The 24,467-nt window shown below is 38.7% G+C and overlaps 1 protein-coding gene across 2 annotated transcripts in view; it reads left to right on the plus strand.

The window, feature by feature from the left end:
• ADK (adenosine kinase) overlaps nucleotides 1–24,467 on the plus strand; it is a 645,392-nt gene that overhangs the window by 558,107 nt on the left and 62,818 nt on the right. For both annotated transcript variants that reach the window (XM_007478433.2, XM_007478434.3), the window contains exons 8-9: nucleotides 12,749–12,784; nucleotides 23,939–24,053. In XM_007478433.2, coding sequence (XP_007478495.2) covers nucleotides 12,749–12,784; nucleotides 23,939–24,053 — 151 coding nt within the window. The remainder of the gene's footprint in view (nucleotides 1–12,748; nucleotides 12,785–23,938; nucleotides 24,054–24,467) is intronic.

Here is a 24,467-nt window from a genome sequence, read left to right on the forward strand (position 1 = left end):
CTTGAAGACAGACATCTTGGTATTAGCCTCTTTTCCAAAGTAAAAGAATCCAGGTTCCTTCAACCAACGTTGGCATGATATAGTCTTCAGTCCTTCCTAGTTGTTCTCTTTTGTACACATTACAGTTTGTCAAGGTATTTTCTATATATGTAGGTTGAACCTGAATAGGGTGAGATCTTGAATACCAAGTTGTATAATCTGTATTAAACTCACTCTTTGCAGACAATTTTATGGTATACTTAGACAATCATAGAAAATCAACTAAATACTAGTTGAAACAATGTTTAGCAAAGTTGCAAGATATAAAATAAACCAACATATTTCATCAGCATTTCTATATATTACCAACAAAGTCCAGCAGGAAGAGAAAACATAGAAATTCCTTTTAAAATAACTATAGACAATATAAAGTTCTTGGGAATCTACCTATCAAATGTTAAATGTTTGATAGAGATAGAAAGAGGCCTTTCTAACTGTAAGGTAAGATCAGGTCACAGATTTTAGCCCATCAAGATCCCCTTCATGCTTCACTGCCATTTGCCAAGCACCAGCCTAAGGAGTCAGTCTGTTGAAGAGTGGAAGTAAAAATCCCACTCTCCTTCCCAAATTCACCTTTTCAACTGCACTAGCTCCTCCTTCTATGGCGACATTACATGTTGATGCTCATGCTTTTGCCAGGTAACATCAGCATATGACATATTACTCTGTGACACCTGTAAGAAATTAAATTTAGGTTTTTATGTTAAATATGAGAATTCTAAAGTAATATTGTGATTGCCTATTTAAAGATATTATAACTTAAGTCAAAAATGATCTTTAGTAGTTTTATTTACCAAAAGGTAGAAAAAGTAGAAATGGAAAAGGTAACTAAAGAGACAGGTTTTAGCAAGCCTACTTGTACTTCTCTGGTGAATTGAGGCTCAGCCCTGTAGAGGCTTCCCCAGGTGCAGTGATATCATCAGAGTTCCACTAACACAACCTCCTCCAAAGCCTCAGCAGAGATCTCCCGAACCAATTTTTCCAGAAGCCAGGAAAGGAGAAGGCCAAAGGGCAAGTCCACAGGCAAAGTCCTTGAACACTGAAGTCCAAAACAGAAGATCCAGGTGCAGTCCTCCAAGAAGCAGTCCAAGAGCCAAGGTCCAAGGTCCCCTCGACAGGAAGTTCAGGACTTTTTATAGTCCTTTTTACACATCACTTCCTGTCCCTTCCTCTACTTTTCGGGAACGAATTACAGTCTTTCAATTTGCCTAGCACTGCCCAGGGAAAGGTAGTGGTCTCTGTAGTTGTCACTCACTTTAGTAAGATACTTGGGAACTCTCTTACTTAGTGTTAAGTAGGGATGTTTATGTTTTTGACTGATTAATTTTAAAATTGCTGATTCACACACAAGATAAACTCAGAAACTATGTGAACATAATTACAAAACAGTATTCATATAAATACAGATGCAAACAATTGAAGAAATATTAATTACTTATCAGTAGCTAAAGCCAATATAATAAAAATGGCAATACTACATGAATTAATTTACTTACTCTGTGCCATACCCATCTACCAAAGAATTATTTTATAGAGCTAGAAAAAATAATAAAATTCCATCTAGGAGGACAAAACATCAACAATATCAAAGGAATCAATGAAAATCATGTGAAAAAAGATGGCCTAGATTTCAAACTGTATTACAAAATGGTAGATCATTGTGTCTTTGACAGTTTATTCTTCTTAATCACTATCACTATACTTCTAGTCCTCTCCATCTATTCTACCCCAACTCCAACATGTCAAGTCTTCCCTTTGCCAATAGGTGGGAGGTATGCTTTTTCCTTAATTATTTGAAGTAATGCTTTGTCATTTCATTGATCATAGTTCTTAATTACTTTAATTTTAATAGATGTTTTCCTTTTCATTTTTCTTATTATCACATATATTTTTTCTGGTACTTCTTAATTTACTGTGCTCACAGTTTTCATAGTTCATACTAAGAAGTAGCATGGGACAATGGAAAAAACACTGGATTTGGAATCAGGAAGTCCTGGGTTCAGATGCCAGAGCAAATATTAGGTGCTTAACCCTGAGAAAGTAATTTAAATTTTCTTGACCTCATTTTCCTAATCTGTAAAATGAGAGGTTATCATTCAATTACCTCTAAGAGCCCTTTCACCTCTAAGTCTATAATCCTATGGTTTTATACAAGTCTTCCCTGGATTCTCTGAAGTTCTCCCTTTTGTGGCATTATTGATACTCTGATGTGTGATAGTCTCTCGGTGACCGAGAATGACCATTGTCTTTGTGCATTATCATCTATTGATGTACCCTCATGTGGCTTTGGAGTCCAAAGGCTGAGGCACAGAGTTTGTGGCACATGGGACAAGGGACGCCAGTTGTTACGGGAGGTGCAGTTGTGGCCTGGTGTCGGCGTTCACACGCAGCGGCAAGACGTCGACGTCGCTCATCTTCAAAGGTGATGGCGGCATGGTTAATGTGGGTTCCCCAGCTGCTTCTGACAGAGGCAGCGAGTTCCAGTTGCTTTGGTGTAATGCCAGCCCACTTCAAGTTGGTCTTTAGCTGATCCTTGAATCTTTTCTTTGGTCGGCCTTGTTTCCTGAGTCTAGCTGACAGTTCACCATAGAATACCTGTCTTGGTATTCGCTGTGGTTCCATGCGGATGACGTGTCCAGACCATCGTAGCTGGGTTTTGAGGACCATGACTTCGATGCTGGTGGAGTTGGCTCTGTCGAGGACTTCCTGGTTGGTGATTTGGTCCTGCCATCGGGTCCTCATGATTGACCAGAGGGAGCATTGGTGGAATTGCTCCAGCTGTTTCATGTGCTTCCGGTACAGTGTCCATGTCTCACAACCATACAGGAGCGAGCTGAGGACCACTGCATTATACACTTTGAGCTTCGTCGCAGTGCTTACACCTCTGTGTTGGAGGACTTTGCAGCGCAGCCGCCCGAGTGCCTGGCTGGCCTTTTGGATCCTGGCATTGATCTCGTGGTCTAGGGACCCATCGTTGGCGATGGTGCTGCCCAGGTACTTGAAAGTGTTGACGTTAGAAAGCTGTGTGCCGTCGATTGTAATGCACGGCTGGTTCGTTGGCCTCCCTGGTGCAGGTTGGAACAGCACCTCTGTTTTGCTGAGGCTGATCGTCAGGCCAAATAGTTTTGTTGCGGTAGAGAATCTGTCCACAATGGTTTGGAGATGATTTTCTTGGTGGGCCATGAGAGCACAGTCATCTGCAAAGAGAGCTTCCAGGATGAGTCTCTCTGTTGTCTTTGTTTTTGCAGTCAGGCGGCGAAGGTCGAATAGTGAGCCATCCAGTCGGTATTTGATGTAGACGCCCAGGTCTAGATCCATCACAGCATGTCATAATACTTGGGTGAAAAATAGGTTGAATAGTACCGGAGCGAGGACACAGCCTTGTTTCACGCCATTGGAGATGTTGAAGCGGTCGAAAGTCTCTCCACCAGACAGGACTTCCCCTGTCATGTCGACATGAAAGAGCTGGATCAGTTTGATGAATTTTGCTGGGCAACCGGGCTTGCTGAGGATCACCCACAATGCGTCCCTGTTCACTGTGTCAAAAGCCTTTGTCAGGTCTATGAAGACAATGTAGAGATTCAGGTTCTGCGCAAGGCATTTTTCCTGCATTTGCCTCACCGTGAAGACCATGTCGATGGTGCTGCAATCTGGTTGGAAGCCACATACTCTATAACATCCATATACCATATTTTTTCAGCCTTCCTTTAGTTGATAGGCATCTGTCATGTTTTCAGTTCTTTGCCCCAGCAAAAAAGTGCCATTGTAAACATTTTTATACATATAAGTCCTTCCTCTGTCTTTAAATTGCATAGAGCATATGCCTAGTAATGATATCATTGGTTCAAATGCTCTGCACAGTTAAGCAGCTTTTTTATTGTAATTTCAAATTATTTTCCAGAATGATTAGACCAATTCCTAATTTCACTGATTGTACATTAGTGTTCCTTTCCTACCATAATCCTCCTATAATTATCATTTCCCTTTTTTCTCATCTTTGCTTATCTTATGGGTGTGGTATAGAACCTTGGAATTGTTTTAATTTGTATTTCTCTTATTGCTATTTATTTGGAGTATTTTTTTCATTTGGCTTTTCACAGCTGGTCACTTGAAAACTTCATATCCCTTGACCATTTCTCTACTTGAAAATGGCTCTTGTTCATATATGTATATGTATTACGTCCTTATATAGCTTCAATATAGACCTTGCTTGCAATGATTTCCCCCATTTAATAGTTTTCTTTCTAATTCTAGGTGCATTACTTTTGTTTGTGTAAAAACTTTTCAATTTTGTGTAAGCAGAATTGTCATTTATTTCTTAATGTTCTCTATCCCTTATTTGATTGGTTATACTTTCCTGTCCATAGTTGTGAATATTATATCTTTTAGTTCCCTCTCTAATCTATTTATGATACAGTCTTTTTTTATCTATGTGATTGTATCCATTTGGAACTTATTTTGGTATATGTTGTGAGATATTACTCTAAATCTAATTTCTTACTGATTGCTTTCCATTTTTCCTCTAGCACTTTTGTTCTAATAATGAATCTTTATCTCAATAGTTAGCAATAGTTAGTCTGGGTTTATCTAATACTTTATTAATATATTTGATTTCTTATTTTTCTACTCTGTTCTATTAGTGTTTCAGTTTTTTTAACCAGTATCAAATAACTTGAATTGTTATGTAGTTGTTATGTCATTTGAGATATGGCACACCCCCTCCTTTCCTTATCACATTTTTCCTCATATTTCTCTTGAGTTCTTCACTAACTTTTTATTTCATTTAGTGTATAAAGTTAACACTTTGGTCATTTAATTATTTTGACACTAAATCTATAAATTAATTTAGGTAATTTTGTCATTTTTGTTATATTAACACAGCCCAATCATGAGCAATTCATGTCTTTAGAATTTTTAAAATCTTTTTTTTTATTTCTGTAGATAATGTTTTATAGTTGTAGTCAAATAATTCCTATGTTTTTCATTGGTAGGTAGCCTCCCGGATATTTTCTGTGCTATAGGCATTTTGGGAATGTCTTTTTCTTTCTTTTCTTGCTGGATTTTGTTGATAAATATAAAGAAAGTTGTTTTATCTTTAAATCTTGCTAATTTACTGGTTATTGTTTCAGCTAATTTCAGTTGTTTCTAGTGTTCTCCAAGTAAATCGCCATATTTATAAAATGCAGAAATGTTTCTTCCTTGCCAGTGTTCCTTTCCTCAATTTCTTTATTTTGTCTTATTGCAACAGTTAGCATTTTTGAATCATGAAAGAATAGTGATGACCAACTATCTTTGTAACATTTTTATTTTTTACTAAGTTCCCTAACCAATCACATTATTCTCTTTTGACTTCTCCTTCTTTCTTCATCATTGTTTTGATGAAAATCCTGGTTGCTCCCAGCATCAAATATAGTGCCATTGTGCTAGTTTTCTTGAGGAGATGTAGGTAATAAGTGAGTCACTGCTGAATGACTTTAATCAAAGATAGTGTTTCTTTTTTTGACTAAAGGTGGAGAAAGTCTCAATTCAAAGAGTTTCTAGAAGGATGAAGAAGTACAGACAGGTAGTGTGTTTCAAGCTTTTCCAGGAATCTAGTCAACTTGACTTTTCCATAACCATGTTAATAGCCTCATAATATTGGGTGTAATAATTTCAGAATTCTTTCAGGAATTGTACGGACTTGATTTATATTGTTGTTTCAGCAGATTATAAAATCCATTTTAATGTGACCCAATGGGTAAAGTAAGTACACTGATACCCAAGACTGGAATTAAGTCCCTATTTCCTTTGTACTACATTGCCTTTCTAAGTGATAACAAAAATATAACCTTCTGGGTATATAAATGGTCAAATACAGAAACTTAATGTCCTTCAGTGACCTTATTCATCTCTATGTCTATTTTTACTGCATTAACATGACTTCAAACTTCCAGAAGATCTCCTTTCTTTGCAGCTGAAATCCAAAGCCAAAATTCTTAGGATCTCCCCCTTTGTTCACTTTATCACATCTATTGCTCCCAGAGAAGTTATATTCGATACTTTCAAACTCAATATGGTCTAGGAATTCATGTTTCGATGATATATTTCTCCAACTTCTCATTCCCCTTCCACTTCCTCAAAGGTGAAAGAAAAATTTTAAAAAGTATTAAAAATTAAGTATACTATAGAACAAGACCCCCACCTTTTTTGGGGGGCTTTGTGTTTTGGCTATTTGTATAATTTTTATTACAAACCTACTATATTTACATCACATTATATCTATATATCACTGAGCACAAGGTTGGCATTCAGTAAATGCTAAATAATCTTTCTCTTTGGCACTGCTGAGAAAGGAAATGTGGTACTAAATGTCAGAGGGTGAAATAGAAACTTCAAAAAAGTTCTCAACTACAAACATTGAAAAATATAGTATAGACTTTTTCATACATGAATTTGTTAAAGGGTTTTCCTGGGTTCTTTTTCTCTTCATGAGCTTGCTATGGTCTTTACATATTTTGCTTGATTTTAAGTTAAATTTTCTTAAAAAAACAGAATTATTAATGGATTCCCACTAGAAAGTGCATAAATTAATTGACATTTTGGGTGACCAAAAAGTTCATCCCAACTGTGAAGTCCAGGATAAGAAAATCTAGGCAAGCAAATTTCTTTGTTTTGATAGATGTTCAATGGTTGAAGATAATGTGATAGAGGAAAATTAACAATAGATAGTTCTCTCTATCCATCATAAAATATCAAAATGACTTGGAAGTATATTATTGCTTCAAGTGTTGCAAAACTTGTCTGCAGTGACATTAGACTTGGAGTCAGTAATTTTTTTTGGAGGATTCTAATGGAAGCCTAAAACTTCAAATCTGAGCTTGTTGCCAAAACAAAAGTAAAAAGGCATAACTCCAGGGGTGAATAAAACTCCTGTGGAAGAAATGATTAACTATAGTTAATCAATAACATAAAAGCAAAAAGATAAAAGACAGTCAACTCTAAATTATTCTTTGGGCAGATTGTCAACAATATGGACTATCTGTGTAAAATCTTGCTTTCACATTTTTTTTGACATAATAAAGATGGAATACCTTTACTGATATCATCTCTCTGTTTTTGCAATCAAAAACATGGCCCGTCAGAAACTTTTTTCACATAAGATGCTTAATTCCATTTCCTAGCCAAGAGAAAGTATGAGACACAGGTGTGATGCCCTTAGAGGGAAAAAGGAGACTGATTATTCAAATTAGTTTGAACCTTGGCTGCAATCTCTTAGAGATGAAGCTCTCTGTCTTTTGTATGTAGTGGGAATCAATGCAGAATTCTGAAGAAGAGATAAAAGTTTTTGCTTTCTGAGTCAGATCTTCAGGGAACCACTTTGGAATCTTGATACCTAGGACCTTAGATTTGTCTTCTGAATTGAGTAGAGAAACAAACTACAAGGGTAGAGTAATTTGATAGGAAATATAAAAGTGCATGTTGAAAACGAGGAGTGTTTTTAGAGTTGAAAGTCTCTGAAGCCTAAAGATTAATCACTTATGCCGTGGTCTCCTCCATTAATACAAATAGTTGTTAATTGTATTATCCCCCAAAATATAGTATCCAACAGCTTCACATGGTCTATTCTTCTACGATGGGATTTTAAATGTGTGGCCCTTATAATATTAGTAGCATATTCCTTCCAGGAAAAGGGCAGTATATATTTTCTTCAAGAATCAAACCAGTATTTACACTGTTCTCAGGAAATAACAGTTGCTAAAAACAAGAACCACCATCACTGTATATATATTCCCAGTACTCAAGAAGTTGTTCAAGGTCTTGAACCCATTTGGCAGGTACCTCCTGACATTCAAAGCTGTTCAAAGATAGTAAGTATCAACCCTTTTCTCATCCCAGGCTTTGGATGTTTTTATATACATTGCAGCTGTAACAGCTGGTGGGAACTTGTCTTATAGGAAGTTAGTTTTATGCAGGCCCTTTGTTGTATTCTCTGGAGAATTTAAATCTTTATTTTTACCGAGGTGATCTGAGTTTCCTAGATAAATAACTTCTGAGAAAAACATCAGAGGACTATATGAATTTTCTCCATGTGGGGGTCTTGTCCTTTTAATTTATTTTCTTATAAACTACTTGAAGTCACAGATCCTGTCTTCTTTATCCTCATATGTCCTTTAGCCCCTAGTATAATAAGTATATTGCAACTAGGTGGCACAGTGAGTAGAATGCAGAGCATGGTATCAGGAAGACCTGAATTAGAGTCTCTTTTCAGTCACTTATTAGCTATGTGACCCTATCTAAGTTATTAAGCTCTCTATACCTCAATTTTCTCATCTGTAAAATAAAGTGTGTGTGAAAGATCCCTACTCATTTTGAGTTAATCATAATTATAATTCTAAGGGAGTTTAAAAATGTTAGCATAAGTGATGGTTTCAGAAGACTTTTTGTGATTATTTTAGTATAATTATTAAGGTTGCATTAAATAATTACTATATATTTAATCAGTGTTCGCATAGACCTTCATGTCAGCCTCACCCTTCAAAGTTGCTATATCACGCACCCTCAGCAATAATTATGATCTTAAATTTATGATCTAGTATGTGCCACTAGGCCTGACCCGGGGTTTGAAGCCTGGTACACCCAACCCCACCCACTCTTATCTTTGCCTCACTACTCCAGGCTCACCCACTCCCCCACCTTTTCCATCAAGTGACTTCTAAGTCACTTGACTTCTTCTACCAATAAGAAGTATTTCCTAGTTACTCTAACCAATGAACATTGCTTTTGTGTGCCTCTATTTTTAGATGGGTATAACTATTGTCTTGGAGACTATTTTTGTCTAATTCTTTGGGGATAAAAGAAGTTCTCTCACAATGGTTGGGGTCTTTTGGTCTTGACCAGAAGTCCAGCTTTATTGTGAGACTGGCCCTCTTACAATAACCCTATTTCTTTATGGCTTGGAGACTTTGATTTGTGTTCTTGTGGTTAGAAATTATGCAAACACGTGTTAGATTTAATGACCTCTGAGATTCCTTCTAGTTCTAAGTCTGTGATCCTCTGAAACCACAATTCAGGAAGTTAGATTGTAGTATATCTCAACCTGATTCCCTAAAACATTCATCCTTTTCTTATTGTGGTCTGTATTTCCTGCTCGCAGCCAGCATTTCCAGGCTGGCACGATACCATGCAGGCTTTGAGTCAATAGCCCCATCAGACCACAGACCATTATTCTTTGAATGTGATTGCCTGTGGTTTCACTAGCAGAAGGAGCTTCTGGTGATAAACAGACTGGGACTGAATTTAGCCCAGGTTCACCCATGCAGTAGATGTCAGGCTAGGCTTGAACCCAGGGCTTGCTGTCTCAGAGGCTAGTTTTCTATCCACTACTCCATACTACTTCCCTGGTTTTGTATTACCTAAGTTTAAAAAAATCTTTTATGTAGTGGCACATTCCCAGTCCAGAGCTAAGAAGTTGATCAGGCTTTGGTGTCATCGACATTAGAGGTATTCTGTTGTTTTTTGCTTTTTTAATAAGCACCTGAGTATTAACTGAAATGCATATAAAAGCAAGAAGTTTTTTTCAATTTTATATTAATGGAAGCTATCTTTACATTTATATATACCCATATGTATGTGCATATACATAATGAAGCTGCCTCCTCTTCCTCCTCCTTTCCTCCACTATTCTAAAGTGTTATTCTTTAAAAGATTGTGTGTTCTACGTAATAGAAGTATGCTAATCCCATTAAAATATCTTTCTACATGAGTATGCATACACAGATTTCACTTACTATTAATTTTCAGAAATCCTCTTCCCAAAAAAAGTCCTCGACAACTACTTTAATGTGGTTGTTCGAAGTCCATGCTTTGTTGTTGGCTCCCCAGTGCTATTTGCAGCCTGATCTCAGAGGCAGCAGGTCTACTGGGATATAGAAGTCCTAAATGGTGTTATGGTATAGATGAGGGGCTCAGGCATTAATTACATGTCATTTTATTCACAACAGTCAATTCCAGAAAGGAAAAAATGTCTCTGTTGTTGTGAAAGACATGGTATTGGGATAGCGCTCTTTTAAACCCCAAATGATACTGTATTTCAGCCCAAATGACAATAGAAGCTCATTTCAAAAATGTGTTACCTGCCTGAGAGAGATGAAATAATAGGGAAAGTTTTCAAAATGGAAAGGGGGCATTAATGTGAAATCCAGCTTCTCAGAAATTCTCTTCCCCAGCCTGTTTTCGCTTTGCTGTTGTCGCATGTCACGCATGAATGGAACTGCTGGTTTCCCAGGGGATCACTAAAGCTTCTGGGGAGGTTGTTTATTTCCTTAATCCCTCCTCCTTTGTGATTTTTTTTTTAATGTCAGATCCAAAATGGAAACCCTGTAAATATAATGATTATCACATGGATAATCACCTCCATTAGGAACCACCCTGCTTCCCTCTCCTAACCTTAGCTTTTCTCCACATGTCACGGCCACTCTAAGGTTGGATTTCAACCTGACTGCTTTATTAGATATAGGAAGTTCAGTCTATGGTGCCCCAGGCAGCACAGATGGGGACCGCTTGTTTCCTTTTCTCATTTTTACTATGAAAAGACACTGGAAAGCCCTCTTCATTATGATCTGGTTAATTCTCTTGGAAGCACCCCCAATGTTTGGAACCTCTCTTACTTCTCTGCCCTAAGTTACAACCCCACCCACACCCCTAAAGTACCCTTTGGCCTTCTATACCCAGAGATTAGAATTCTGGTTGAAATCTTCACTGCACCAGACTGTTCCTGTGATGTTAAGTTTGATTGAAAGGGAAAAATAAATGTTGTTGTTTCCCTAAGCCAAAAACACCTTTAGATCAGAGTTAGCTAAGGGAAAGTCTGCACTGATAGGAGCCATCTGCCTTCTCTAATGGAGTGACCCAAGATCAAAGGAAGGTGGAAGTCCAAAGATAAGATCTTTTGAAGGCATAGAACAAGTGCTTAACCTTGCTAGTGACAGGGCCCATAGTCCTTGCCGTATTAGAGGATTCTGAGATAGTAAATTGAGTCTTTTTCTAAATATCTTCCTTTCCCAACAAGAAATATATTTGAATCTTTGTTTCTTGACATCCTTCATTGTTACTGTTGTTTTAGCTTATCAATAGTTAAGTAAAGTTGGAAATGACTTGTAGTAGAAAAGGTATGCTACAACTGATCAATGTCAATTTATTATCTGATTATGTGTGACCCCAGTTGTAAGTTAAAATATTGTTCTAATTACAGAATGGGAATCCTTGCTTATTGTTTGCTTTTGAACATTGTTTTTTATCCCCCTCCTGCATCCCCAGATTTCATCTCTTACCCTTGTGCCTAGATCCACTGGATGTTTTCCATGCCCATAATGAAGTTCTATGTAAATAAATAGTCCTAATGGGACCTTTCAAGTTGCCTTTTTGTATGAGAATGAGCTTAGCTAATCACATGGCAGCTTGGGAAAACATGGCATTGATAGAGTTTGATCCTTACACTCTTCCTTGACAGCTAGGCCAGCAAGTGTCATTGACTGTGTGATGTACAAGAAGGAATGCTATTGTAAATAAATTGTCCAAATGGCTAACCTCTCCTGGACCCACTTGTCAAGGCCATGATTTGTTTTTTGTTTTTTTTTGTAGGGGGAGTGTGGTCAGCATCAGCTTAAGCTAACCTGGTCAGCCTCATGTTTCTCTAGCAAGCAGCCTGAGGAGTTGTGCTTTTCAGCTTATCACTTTGTATTAACTTCAATGTCCAGCTGTAATCATCCGTTTTGTCCTTTCCAAATTATCAAAATGGCCCTCCAAATCCAACTTGTATGATTCTACAGGGGTAGCACACGCACATGTGTACACCAACTCACGTTCCCAGTCAAGGTCTTGCTAGTGTATTTTCTAACATAGAGGTCTAAACCCAGACTCTCCTTTCTCCCTTACATGGCTTGGGGAAGCAGTTATTTCAGGCGTATTGGATCTGCTCACTATCCTGTTAGGCTCAAAGCCCATCCTTCTATTAATATCTCTTGGCAGAGATAATTTGGAGGAATGTAAGTTAAGATGTAAGGGCTCTTGACAGTTGTCTGCAATATTTTTTCATATTAAAGAGAGAAGCAGATTGGGAAGCAAAATTGCTACCATTTTTTATCAGCCTTGGATTTTGAAATATGGGCATGAAACAAACAGGTTTGATTAGTAATAAGAAGAAAAGGGAGTTGACTGTGTGGATGCATTTCTGCCATATGTTATGTTGCTGTGACCAGTGATTAAGACATTAAGTATATAATAATGTCCCTTAGATTGTGCCATTAGCATTAAGCTATTTTTTAAACCCATGAGACTTTAAGTTATTTTTAGGTTTCACTCCTAGGCATTTGAGGTCACATATTAATAAGATCACAGTGGTATTGTTTTTGATGAAAGGTGTGGCTGTCAGTCCATTTCTGGGGTTTGAAGTCGTTGTCCTCTCTGAGTGAGGTCAGACCACCTTCACTTAGTGTGGCATCCCCGTGAAAACATGCCCTGCATCTTCTTCATTCGAACTTCTGAAGTCCATGGTGGTTGTGTTGCCTGGGGTGGGGGTAGGGGAGATCTTTTCAATACCAACATCAAAATGGCACTCTCTGGGTACGCGGAGATAATTGTGTCAAAGGAAGATAGCTTGGACGCGCTTCAGCATGGGTTATTTCTTCATTATCTAGCACTTTGTAATTAACTGTTCCTTTTTTTATTTCAGGAAGCCATCACTTTTGCTAGAGAGCAAGGCTTCGAGGTGAGTTAACCCACAATTGCACACTAAACAGATCCTAAAGGTTTTTTCTTGCTGATAATGAAGTTCTTTTGGACAGTGATTGATGTGCTATTATACTCCCCGAGCTGCACCGCCGTTGCCATGGAAACCTGGCAGTCGTCATGGTTTCTTTGTTCTGCCAGCACAGTGTTATGACGCACTCTGCTAGGTCTGCACCCAACATCGCCTACAGATGTTATTTATTGAATTTTGAAAAGCCTCTTGGGAAGCCAAGAGGTTGGGCACGATTTCAAGCTGCCTCTGCAGATATGGGGCCTGTCAGTTGGCTCAGTTAAAAAGCTACCTCATTAGCTGCATTACACTCCATGAAGATCCTCGGCTGCAGCAGTGGCAGGGCAAGACTAAAGCGGGGAATAGGACGCCCGTTTAAATAACTTCAGCCCTGCCACATACACATTATCATTATGCAAATTCATTTCAGAAAGGTTGTATTTAAAGTTGTTAGGAACTGATTAATTTAAACCCTCACTTATATAAACTGCCTGTTTGGGGTTTGGGAGAAGGGGTGGAGGTTACATAATATAAAATATACATAAATAGGATCACTGCCCCCACCCCAATCGTAGAGTAGCTGAAGTAAATACTGGAGCTCAGGAGTCATGTACAAAGCCCCAATTCCACTTGCCTGTGAGTTTTTCATCTTGATGAGGTTTTCCTTCAAGAGGCTCGGTGGGGTTGTTATTGACTCCAATCAGATTGCAGTCATTGCTGAATGATTAGATGTGGAATGTAGCCTCACAATATGATGTTGGAAAACACAGCTCCTAATTTGAAGCCAGTTTAACTGAGGGGGAGGAATCTACTCTGACTGTCAGATTGAGTGGGCAGGTCTATGTATAATTCTGTGTTCTGCACGATACCTTAGTATGCCATTCAGCCCAAATCTTAAATAATAAAGAGCCTGTTTAAATCTGAGGGTGAGGGAGAGAGTAGAAAAGGATACGCAAACCCTCACCTTATATACTTACCACCCAGGGAGGCCAATGGAAGATGATTGAGTGATATTAGTATAGCACAGTTTGAACTTCTCAGAGGAGGTGGGGGTGTGACTATGTAGTGATCTTGGTATAAAGAGGTAGCAATAGCTAATTATTTTCATTACTGGAAATTGCCCTCAAACTAAGCGAGCATTTCACCTGTGACACTATTCTTGACAACCAAACCCAAGACCTTTCACAGATGAGGCTGATGAGGCATGGAATGTAAGGAATCACTTGGATGCCACACATCACACATTAGCACCCTGGAGAACTCCTTGGGGATTCTGTTTCCAAATCCTTGACCCTGACCCAGGAGACTTCCCTTTTGACAACTGTGGTGCTAGCCCAGTGGTTGTTTGCATATTTGTTTCAGGAGATTCTCTTTGATAGAGACAAGCATTCACTCATTTGTCTTCATATTTTTTTTCCATTTTGCAATTTCTCAAACTAGTAATAGACCAACAAGATTAATGCAGCAAGGATAATGTTCATCTGAATAGACAAATGTTTAGATCATTAGAATACAAATATTCCTGATGCATTTTTAAAAGTTGAGATGTTGGTGATCATGATGAAAAATTATCATATTAAAAATAGATATCTTAAGTTGCTATATACATCAAAAATCTTTAACAGATAGAAGCTTGTGGAATGCAGGTATTTATTTCCTATCAGGTTCCTTTTCTGTTATATATTGTGGTTTTTAAAATGTACTTCTATGAAATAAACACATTTTATTGATGCTTAAAAAATATAATGTGTAGCATGATAAATGAGGGTGATCCTAAAGTAGCTAGACAATAAAAAAAAGGAAATAGTTTATTAAGCTTGCCCATTTTATATTTTTATCACTCTCTTGAGCTCCAGTTCTGATGGTGCCTAGTTTAAATTCAGCTTCAGTGACACACAGCTCTTGCTGTTATCTGCTAACTACCATCACATTAGCTTTTCCATGAGTACTTAAGAGATTCCAGTGGGGCTTCATCTGGTCACCTTACATCTGCCATATTTGATTACAGCATCTCAGCAAAGTGCACAGTGATTGCAATCCTTTACCTGATTAGCTCTTTACATGGCAAAAACTGACCTGTCAATTGTGTTGACAGTGATGTATAAGATTGACAAATTTACAGCATATCAGTGACAGCCTTCTCTTTTCCCTCCCTGGGTTTGCAAAACCTGAACTGGGTAAACACAGTCCACAAGCAGAATAACCTCAGTTAGGCATTTGATTACTAACACTTACTTATGGGAGAAGCTCCATGATTTCATAATGCCATATTCAGCAGTCAATAATATGGAAGAATTAACTTAAAGATTCAATATTACTGAGAAACAAAGACCACTTAAACCAACCAGTTTTAAACCTATGAGACCTTATCATGAGTTTCAAGCTTTTTTGGACTCTTTGGATTCTCCACCCAAACTTTCCTTCTCTTTTCCTCTGTTTTATGGGAAAGAGTAAAATATCGTTACTTTTAGGCTTGAGGAGAAGAAAAGCACGTATCCTTTTCATCACTACTGTCTCCCTGACTTCTTCTTTAATTATAATTTGTATTCACCAATAATTTGTCCTAAGTAGATCCCAAAACTATTGAATTTGGCTGCCACTGATTTATCTGTTGAGAGACTCACTCAAATTAATAATAATAATAACCAATGTTTAATCATTACAAATTGTCCTATTATTGTTCATGACATTCTACTTTGTGTCTTTGTAAATTTGGGATAATGATTCTTTTTTAAAAGAATCTTTAGTCTCCAAAATGGATTCAGTAATTTACAGTGAGAGAGACAGCTAGCAGGGTATTGGAGAATGAGATAAGAACTAGAGCTGGGCAGAGCAAAAAAAAGCGGAAAAGAGAGGGTATTTTTATGGAAGTGATGGAAAATTCCTTGGTCCCTGACTTAAATGACAGCTCTGCTAAGAATTTCAAATGACAATATTTGGGGTAAAGTTTCATAAGGGCTTTTATTATTCTAGAAACTCTGTTCAAATAGGAATGATTTTTAAAATATACCTTATTTTGATGATATAATGATTAAAATTTTATATTTTTAGAACTTACATCAAATAAAATCAGACTATTAAAAGGTATGTTCTGCTTATAAATGGCTTTAAAATCTTTATTAAAAATTTCTTTAAGTAAAATGAAGAGGTAGGGAAAGCCCACAAAAGCTCAAGTACAAAAAGGTTTAATATTATTATTGTCTGTGAAACATGTCCTGAGTGATTAAGACAGGTCAGACTTTCTCTGCTAGACAATTTCTTCCCTCTTGCTCTTAACGAATTCTCTCTGACTGGATTGGTGATAGTGGTTCTGTGAAATATGACAACATATTTTATGGATCCATGGAGTGTATTTTCATGACCAGCCCAGAGCCTTTTTGACTAGATGCTTTCCCATCTCCACCTGATTGTATAGCCAAAAAAGTACAGATGGAGAAGAGTTGGAAAGAGCCCTGAAAAGCTGTGATTCAGGAAAATCCGTGTGATGTCCTAAGATAGGTATCCTAACCTCCATAAACTCCACCATAAAGAGCAGGAAAGCAGTGACCACACAGAGTGACTTTATGCCTATAAGAAGATGGAGAAAATTCTTCCAAATATTTAAATACACAGAGTACTTCTTCCCAGGGAGTTCTGACAACCCCACTCTTGGTTGTGCTCCATATTCCTTAACAAAACAATAACCCAGTACCTGCTGGAAGACCATGGTGTTGTATCCTTAGGCAAATTCTCATAATGTGAGGAAGAATCCATTTAATTCAGAAGACATGAAAGGGATGTTTGGTTTTTTTCTGATTCTAACTATATCTCCCTGATATATCATATTAGCATCAGATTTCTTAAACAGATTGCCATCTCTTTAGAAAACATTTAAGTATCAATTGAGGCAGCATTTGGGGAACAACAGAAATAGCATTCTGCTTGTGTTGGTCTTCAGCCCAGTGATATTAAGCTTTTGTATCTGTGATTTTAAATAATGGGGTAGGAAGGATAATAAGCTTGCAGATTAAATAAAACATAAAAGTATATATCAGCATATTGGAAGAAGATAGTAGATTTCAATTTCAATAAATTGGAGATCCAGCAGTTTATAGAACCCATCTAATAAGGGAAATGTGCAGGCTAAAGCACTTGGGGTAGAGATTCTTGCAAAGAGGCAGACTTCCTAAGAGCAGGATGAGAAATTACTTCTTTTATAAGATTATAACAAAATTAAAAGTCATGGCTGGTCACAAATTAGACATGAATCTATCTGGTAGTACATAACCTTAAAAGAAAAAGGTAGTAGAAAGATTTACATGAACTGATGAAAGTGAAGTGAGCAAAACCAGAAGAATATTGTATGCAGTAAAAGCAATATGTTTCAAGAACAAGTGTGAATGACCTGGCTGTTCTTAGCAAAACAGTGATCTAAGACAATCCCAAAGGCTCAAGATGAAAAATGCCTTCTGCCTCCAGAGAAAGAATTGATGGATTCTGAATACAGACCAAAACATACTTCATTTCACTTTGTCCTTTTTGTTATAGTTGTGTCTCTTCTACAAAATGACTAATTTGGGAAATTTTGTACATGATTGCACATATTAAATCTCTATCAGATTGCTTACTATCTCAGGGATTGGGAGGGAAAGAAAGAATTTGAAAATCAAAAAAATTTTTAAGAATATTAAAGATTATTTTATATGTAATTAGGGGAAAATAATTTTTTAAAAGAAAGATTCAAAGTGGATGAAAAATGCACTGTGCTCCTAAACTACGACAGGAAGCTATTTAAGTGGTTTGTCAAAATATCTTTGGCAATGGCTACAAATGGAAAATAAGTGAGCCTAGAATTTAATTTAACAAAAGGAGATAAAGTTGAATATCTTTTGGAAAACTAAAAGAAAAGAAAATGGTCAAGGCAGTATGTTTCTAAGAGGTATAGATTTATTCTATTATATATGTTCTTTTGGTCAATTCTCAATTCTCATTGCTAATGAGACCCTTTCCTCTGTAGAGATTAGGTACCAAATTCTAAATTCTAAATATGAAGAAATTGGTGAGAGTTTTAAGGAGTTACATAGCTATGTAAAGTCCTGCAAAACAAAATATATGAAGAAATAGTCAGTGAAATATGATTTAGCCTAGAGAAAAAAAGGTTGAGAAGACCCTTAGCACTCTCCAGTTTTTTGAAGACTTTATATGACCATAAAAAGCTTTATTTTGTTTTTACTCTCTGTTAAGTGGAAGCTAGCAGTAATGTTCAGAAGCTCCATTGTGAAGGCTACAAATTAGGCACATAGCTTAGATTGACAGATGTATGAATTTTTCTAAATGTCTCTAAATATAAAACAGTAGAAAACTATATGTGAATCTTTACATGTTGGCCTACCTATAGGCAGAGAATCAGATTAAAAGACCACAAACTTTCTAGCCTGTGGTACCTTTATTCAAAGATTTACTTTTTTTTTTCCAAGATTTACTCTTAAATCCTTTACTGTAACCTAAGAACAATGACTTAAGGAAAGGCCACTGATATTGGAGTCCTGACTCTCCTCTTCTAGCTCTCCAACCATGGGCAAGTGGCTCTGTAAGCAGAAGATTGTTGTATGAGGGAAAGCTTTTATTTATATAATTTTAAGCTTCATATAAATATTAAATTATAAAGTCCTTTAGGACAGAGACTAAGTTTTAGCTGAACTTTTCATCTTTCCCAGTACAAAGCATAAGTGCTCTGTGCATTCCTAGGCAGATAATGCTCAGTGAACACAGTCAAGAAGACCTGACTTCAAATGGGGTGTCAGACACTGGCTGTGTGACCATGGGCAAGTCATTTAACTTCTGCTCCAGTTTCATCATCAGTAAAATGGGGACCATATTGACCCCTACCTCCTAGAGTTATGAAGATAAAAAGAAATATTTGAAAAGCCCTTTGTAAACCTTAAAGCACCAAATAAATATTGTTATTAGGTGTTTAATCATTGTTGGCGTACATCATTGTACGCCAGTGAGACATCCAGGATGTAAAGATCACCACAGCCATAAGAGGAGCTGAATGCTGGACAGACCACTGATTGGTTAGAGCAACTCTTCAAATGTGCATTGCTCCTCGCCATCCAAAATGCGCCCAGACAGTTCGTGCATTTTACAAAGTGAGTCGTCTTAGAGATCCATCTTATTTGCAAACATTCCAGTCCTGCCTGGACAACAAGCTGTCTGCCAAGGGACCACTCACTGGAAGCTCAACCGAGAAATGGAACCAGTTCAAAGACGCAGTGAAGGAAACATCAAAGACAGTCCTGGGCCCAAAAACAACGCAACCACCAGGACTAGTTTGCCGAGAACAACACTGCTATTGAAGACCTATTGAGCAAGAAGAACAAAGCCTTTATGGAGTGGCAAAATAACCCAAACTCTGCTCCTAAAAAGGACAGATTCAAGTCTCTCCAAGCCATGGCGCAGCATGAGATCAGAAAGAAATGCAAGACCGATGGTGGGGAAAAAAGGCAGAAGAAATCCAGGGGTTTGCTGATATGAAAAATTACAAACAATTTTTCAGTGCCCTCAAGACTGTCTATGGGCCATCAAAACCCACCACCACTCCCTTGCTATCCTCTGATGGTGACACTCATAAAAGAAAAAAAGGCATCAGCAACAGGTGGAAAGAACACTTCAGTCAGCTTCTCAACCGACCCTCTTCAGTCGACCAAAGCGCCCTTGACCAGATCCCCCAAAACCACTCCATTGAACAACTTGATGTCCCTCCTTCAATAGAGGAAGTCCAAAAAGCCATTAAACAAATGAGTGCAGGCAAGGCACCCGGTAAATATGGGATCCCAACCGAGGTGTACAAGGCCTTAAATGGAAAGGTGCTCCAGGCATTCCACATAGTGCTGACCAGCATATGGGAAGAGGAAGACATGCCCCCAGAACTCAGAGATGCCTCCATCGTAGCCCTATACAAGAACAAAGGCTCATGAGCAGCCTGTGACAACTACAGAGGCATCTCACTACTCTCCACTGCTGGAAAGATCCTCGCCCGTGTTATACTCAACAGACTCCTGTCATCTGTTTCAGAACAGAACCTGCCTGATTCACAATGTGGCTTCTGACCAGATCACAGCACCATTGACATGGTCTTCAGAGTGAGGCAAATGCAGGAAAAATGCCTTGCGCAGAACCTGAATCTCTACATTGTCTTCATAGACCTGACAAAGGCGTTCGACACAGTGAACAGGGATGCATTGTGGGTGATCCTCAGCAAGCTCGCTTGCCCAGCAAAATTCATCAAACTGATCCAGCTCTTTCATGTTGACATGACAGGGGAAGTCCTATCTGGTGGAGAGACTTCCGATCGCTTCAACATCTCCAATGGCGTGAAACAAGGCTGTGTCCTCGCTCTGGTACTATTCAACCTATTTTTCACCCAAGTATTACGACATGCTGTGATGGATCTAGACCTGGGCGTCTACATCAAATACCGACTGGATGGCTCACTATTCGACCTTCGCCGCCTGACTGCAAAAACAAAGACAACAGAGAGACTCATCCTGGAAGCTCTCTTCGCAGATGACTGTGCTCTCATGGCCCACCAAGAAAATCATCTCCAAACCATTGTGGACAGGTTCTCTACCGCAACAAAACTGCTTGGCCTGACTATCAGCCTCAGCAAAACAGAGGTGCTGTTCCAACCTGCACCAGGGAGGCCAACGAACCAGCCGTGCATTACCATTGACGGCATGCAGCTTTCTAACGTCAACACTTTCAAGTACCTGGGCAGCACCATCGCCAACGACGGGTCCCTAGACCACGAGATCAATGCCAGGATCCAAAAGGCCAGCCAGGCACTCGGGCGGCTGCACTCCAAAGTCCTCCAACACAGCAGTGTAAGCACTGCGACGAAGCTCAAAGTGTATAACGCAGTGGTCCTCAGTTCACTCCTGTATGGTTGTGAGACACGGACACTGTACCGGAAGCACATGAAGCAGCTGGAGCAATTCCACCAACGCTCCCTCCGGTCAATCATGAGGATCCAATGGCAGGACCGAATCACCAACCAGGAAGTCCTCGACAGAGCCAACTCCACCAGCATCGAAGTCATGGTCCTCAAAACCCAGCTACGATGGTCTGGACACGTCATCCGCATGGAACCACAGCGAATACCAAGACAGGTATTCTAGGTGAACTGTCAGCTGGACTCAGGAAACAAGGCCGACCAAAGAAAAGATTCAAGGATCAGCTAAAGTCCAACTTGAAGTGGGCTGGCATTACACCAAAGCAACTAGAACTCGCTGCCTCTGTCAGAAGCAGCTGGTGAGCCCACATTCACCATGCCGCCATCACCTTTGAAGAAGAGCGACGCCGACGTCTTGCTGCTGCGCGTGAACGCCGACACCAGGCCACAACCGCACCTCCCGTCACAACTGGCGTCCCAGGCCCCATGTGCCACAAACTCTGTGCCTCAGCCTTTGGACTCCAAAGCCACATGAGGGTACATCAATAGATGATAATGCACAAAGACAATGGTCATTCTCAGTCACCGAGAGACTACTATATATATATGTATATATAATCATTGTTGGGCAGATAAATGAGCCCCTCAAAGATCTCTCAAGAGTAGTAGAATGACTGGTTTGCTCTTTACCTCATCCAGACTGTTGAGGTCAATCTTTCATTTAAAAATGGAGTCTTATTCCCTTGGCTGGGTCCTGTTATCTCAAGCTAATATTTCAAATGATGATCAGAGAAAAATCCTCATATTTCCAAGAGGAGATTTTGAAAATTTCAATACAAAAGTCTCCCCTCCTACGATGCAGGTGTGTTCTCTCACATTATTTCATTAGGGGGCCTCTCTCGTGTCCATTTGTCCCTCATTCCTCAATGCAGTGGTACTGGGAATTAACCTTTGAAAACTAGTCTCTTTCCTGTTGGGCTTAGGATGCACACAGACTCTACTCTCACGTACACGTCAAAAGTCTCTCTAAGGACCATGTTTTATCTTTAACAAGCATCCTTGTTCCTGAACCAACATCTTAAAATAATATTCCAGATTTTGTGCCAAGCCAGCCACCTCTCCAGTGCTTTGGAGAGAAAGAAAGTGAAGGAATATCAGTGGATGTCATACACCATCATAGCAACTCTGTCCTGGAAAGAATGATCCTGATACAGTCTGTTCCTGGTTTCTTGTCTTAAGTCCTAAAGAACAGAGAGTGGAAGCTCCATGGTCTCTGAAGTCTACTCCTGGGCATCATCCAGAAATAAAGCCAAAAGGGCACCAAGGCCAGCAGACTATCACTGCCTTCCCTCCCAGGATAAGATATTACACTTGGAATAGGGACAGGGGCCATGGAATGCCCTGGTACATCACCTCCTAATTCCTTAAGTATTTACATGCATTGAAGATTTCCTCTTGCCTTGCCTTTAGGTTTGGGGCTTCTAGTTTTTCAGTACAGTTATTCTTTCAGCAAGCATTTATGAAATGTCTACTTCATGCCCTAAACACTAAAGGTACAGAAACAAAAGTGAAATACTCTCTAATCCTGTATGATACCCAGGGGGGCCCCATGATGCACAGAGCACTGGACATGGAGTCAGGAAGACCTGAGTTTAAATCCAGCCTCAGACACCTGCCAACCATGTGACCCTGGGCAAGTCACTTCACCTCACTCAGCTTGTTTCCCTGTCTGTAAAATGGGAGTGACTGGACATTGTGTCGATAAAATTTGAAAATATTTATAAAGCATTTTGAAAACCTTAAAATGTTGTATAAACATTTTATGTTGTTAAAAATTTTTAGGTTCTGGGAGGAAGGAAAGGAGGGAGAGATGCATGTACACAGTGAAACAAGAGCAAAATTTTCCCTAGCTGTGAGGATTCCCCTTGGTGTTGGGGAATTCTTGGTGAGGATCTATCTGAAGATCTATCTAGGCAGATCTTAAAACCGCTTTTCAATCCAGTAGTTCTTAGAATATTGCCTGGTGCACTGAGAAGTTCAGTGATTTCTCCAAGGTCAGATAATATGTTTGGAAGGGCTTGAACTCAGGTCCTTCCAACAAGGCTAGCTCTCTAGGCACTCAGCCATGTTGCTTTCAAAATGAAAAAGAAAAAAAAGATTACAAGCAAATATAAAGTGAAATAGGGGAAGAAGCATGGATTTTGAGGGCACTAGCAGCTGAGAGGATCTAGAAAAAGGACTCCTTTAGCAGGCCATTTAGCTGGAAGGTAGAGTGCTGATAGGCAGTAAGTCCTCAAAAGCAGGCTGGAGCCAGATTGGGACCAGCTTTAAAGGACAAACCAAGAAGTCTGAACTTTATCTTAGTGATTTTAGGGAAACACTGAAGTTTCCTGGGCAGAGGAGTAACCTGGTCAGAGCTGAGTTTTAAGAATTTCAATATGACATCTGGGTAAAGGATGGCTTGGGGAAAGGAGACATAGGAAGCAGGAAAACCAAGTAAGAGTATGTTTACCAGTGTAAACCTGCCTAGTTTGCCTACTTTTCTCTTTCCCAATTCTTCTCACCCACAGATCATCTGCTTTTAGTACTCTATTTATTGTTGTTCAAATGAGGGAACTGGACTGGGGGGGAGGGGCAGAGGAGAGACAAAGAATAAACTCATGCAAATAAGTAATTTGGGGGAGAGGAAATGTCTTCTTTCCTTTATTCCTATTGTCTTTCTAACTTTATTCCCTTCTTCTAAACACCTCTCTGAGGACTTCCATCTCCCCTTATATAATGATAATAAAGTGTAAAACTATTTCCTGTCCCCAGAAATTTCGAGGCAAACAGCCTTTATGATGGAAAGGGATAGCTCTGAAGGAATCTGCAGCTTTTAGAGCTACATTTGCAACATTGAGAGGACCAGGGAGGACCAGCTGGAGTAGAAGCCCTCCAAAAAAGACATTTTTTCTTTATATTGCAGTTGTTTTCACCAGCTTCATATTTGAGTGGTTGGTTTAGCTATAATATTATTTCCAGAGTTAAAGTCAATAGCATCATTATGTTGTATAAACCTTTGAAAGAATGAAATATCCCCCCTTTTCAAATTGTCTTAATAGATGCTCAATCTATTTTATTCTCCTCATAAGCCACAAAATCCTATTTTCCTGGTCTGCTTATAAGATTTTTCTCTTCATTTCTATTAATAGACTGAAGAAATTAAAGAAATAGCACGGAAGGCACAAGCCCTGCCAAAGGTGAACTTGAAAAGGCAGCGAACTGTAATCTTCACCCAAGGGAAAAATGACACAATAATGGCTACAGGTACACGTGAGAATGGGCTCTATGTGATATATGCCGTGTTACAGACATTCATCATATCTTTATCAACTGCCACAAATTTTTATTCCTTCATAATGTATTCAAAGAAACATGTCTATCTTAAATTTTGTTTTAATTTTAATAAATAGATCTTGCCTTCCATTTTCAGCGGCAACAATTAATTTTTAAAAGTTGAAGTCTTACTAAGTTAAGGAGACTAAAAATTTACATTTGTGGAGAAAATCCTAAAACTGTGATTTATTTCGATTTTTTTCAATGTGAGATTTTTTCATCCATCTAAATGTCTTTGCTGAGAACTAGAGACACCCTCTCCTTGTGAAGCAGTTGTTGCTTCTTTAGTGTGGTAAGTTTGAGCTTTTGTGAAAATGAAGAACTGAAATACAGGGGGCTAAGTGA

Source organism: Monodelphis domestica, chromosome 1, assembly GCF_027887165.1.
Source record: "Monodelphis domestica isolate mMonDom1 chromosome 1, mMonDom1.pri, whole genome shotgun sequence".
NCBI lineage: Eukaryota > Metazoa > Chordata > Mammalia > Didelphimorphia > Didelphidae > Monodelphis > Monodelphis domestica.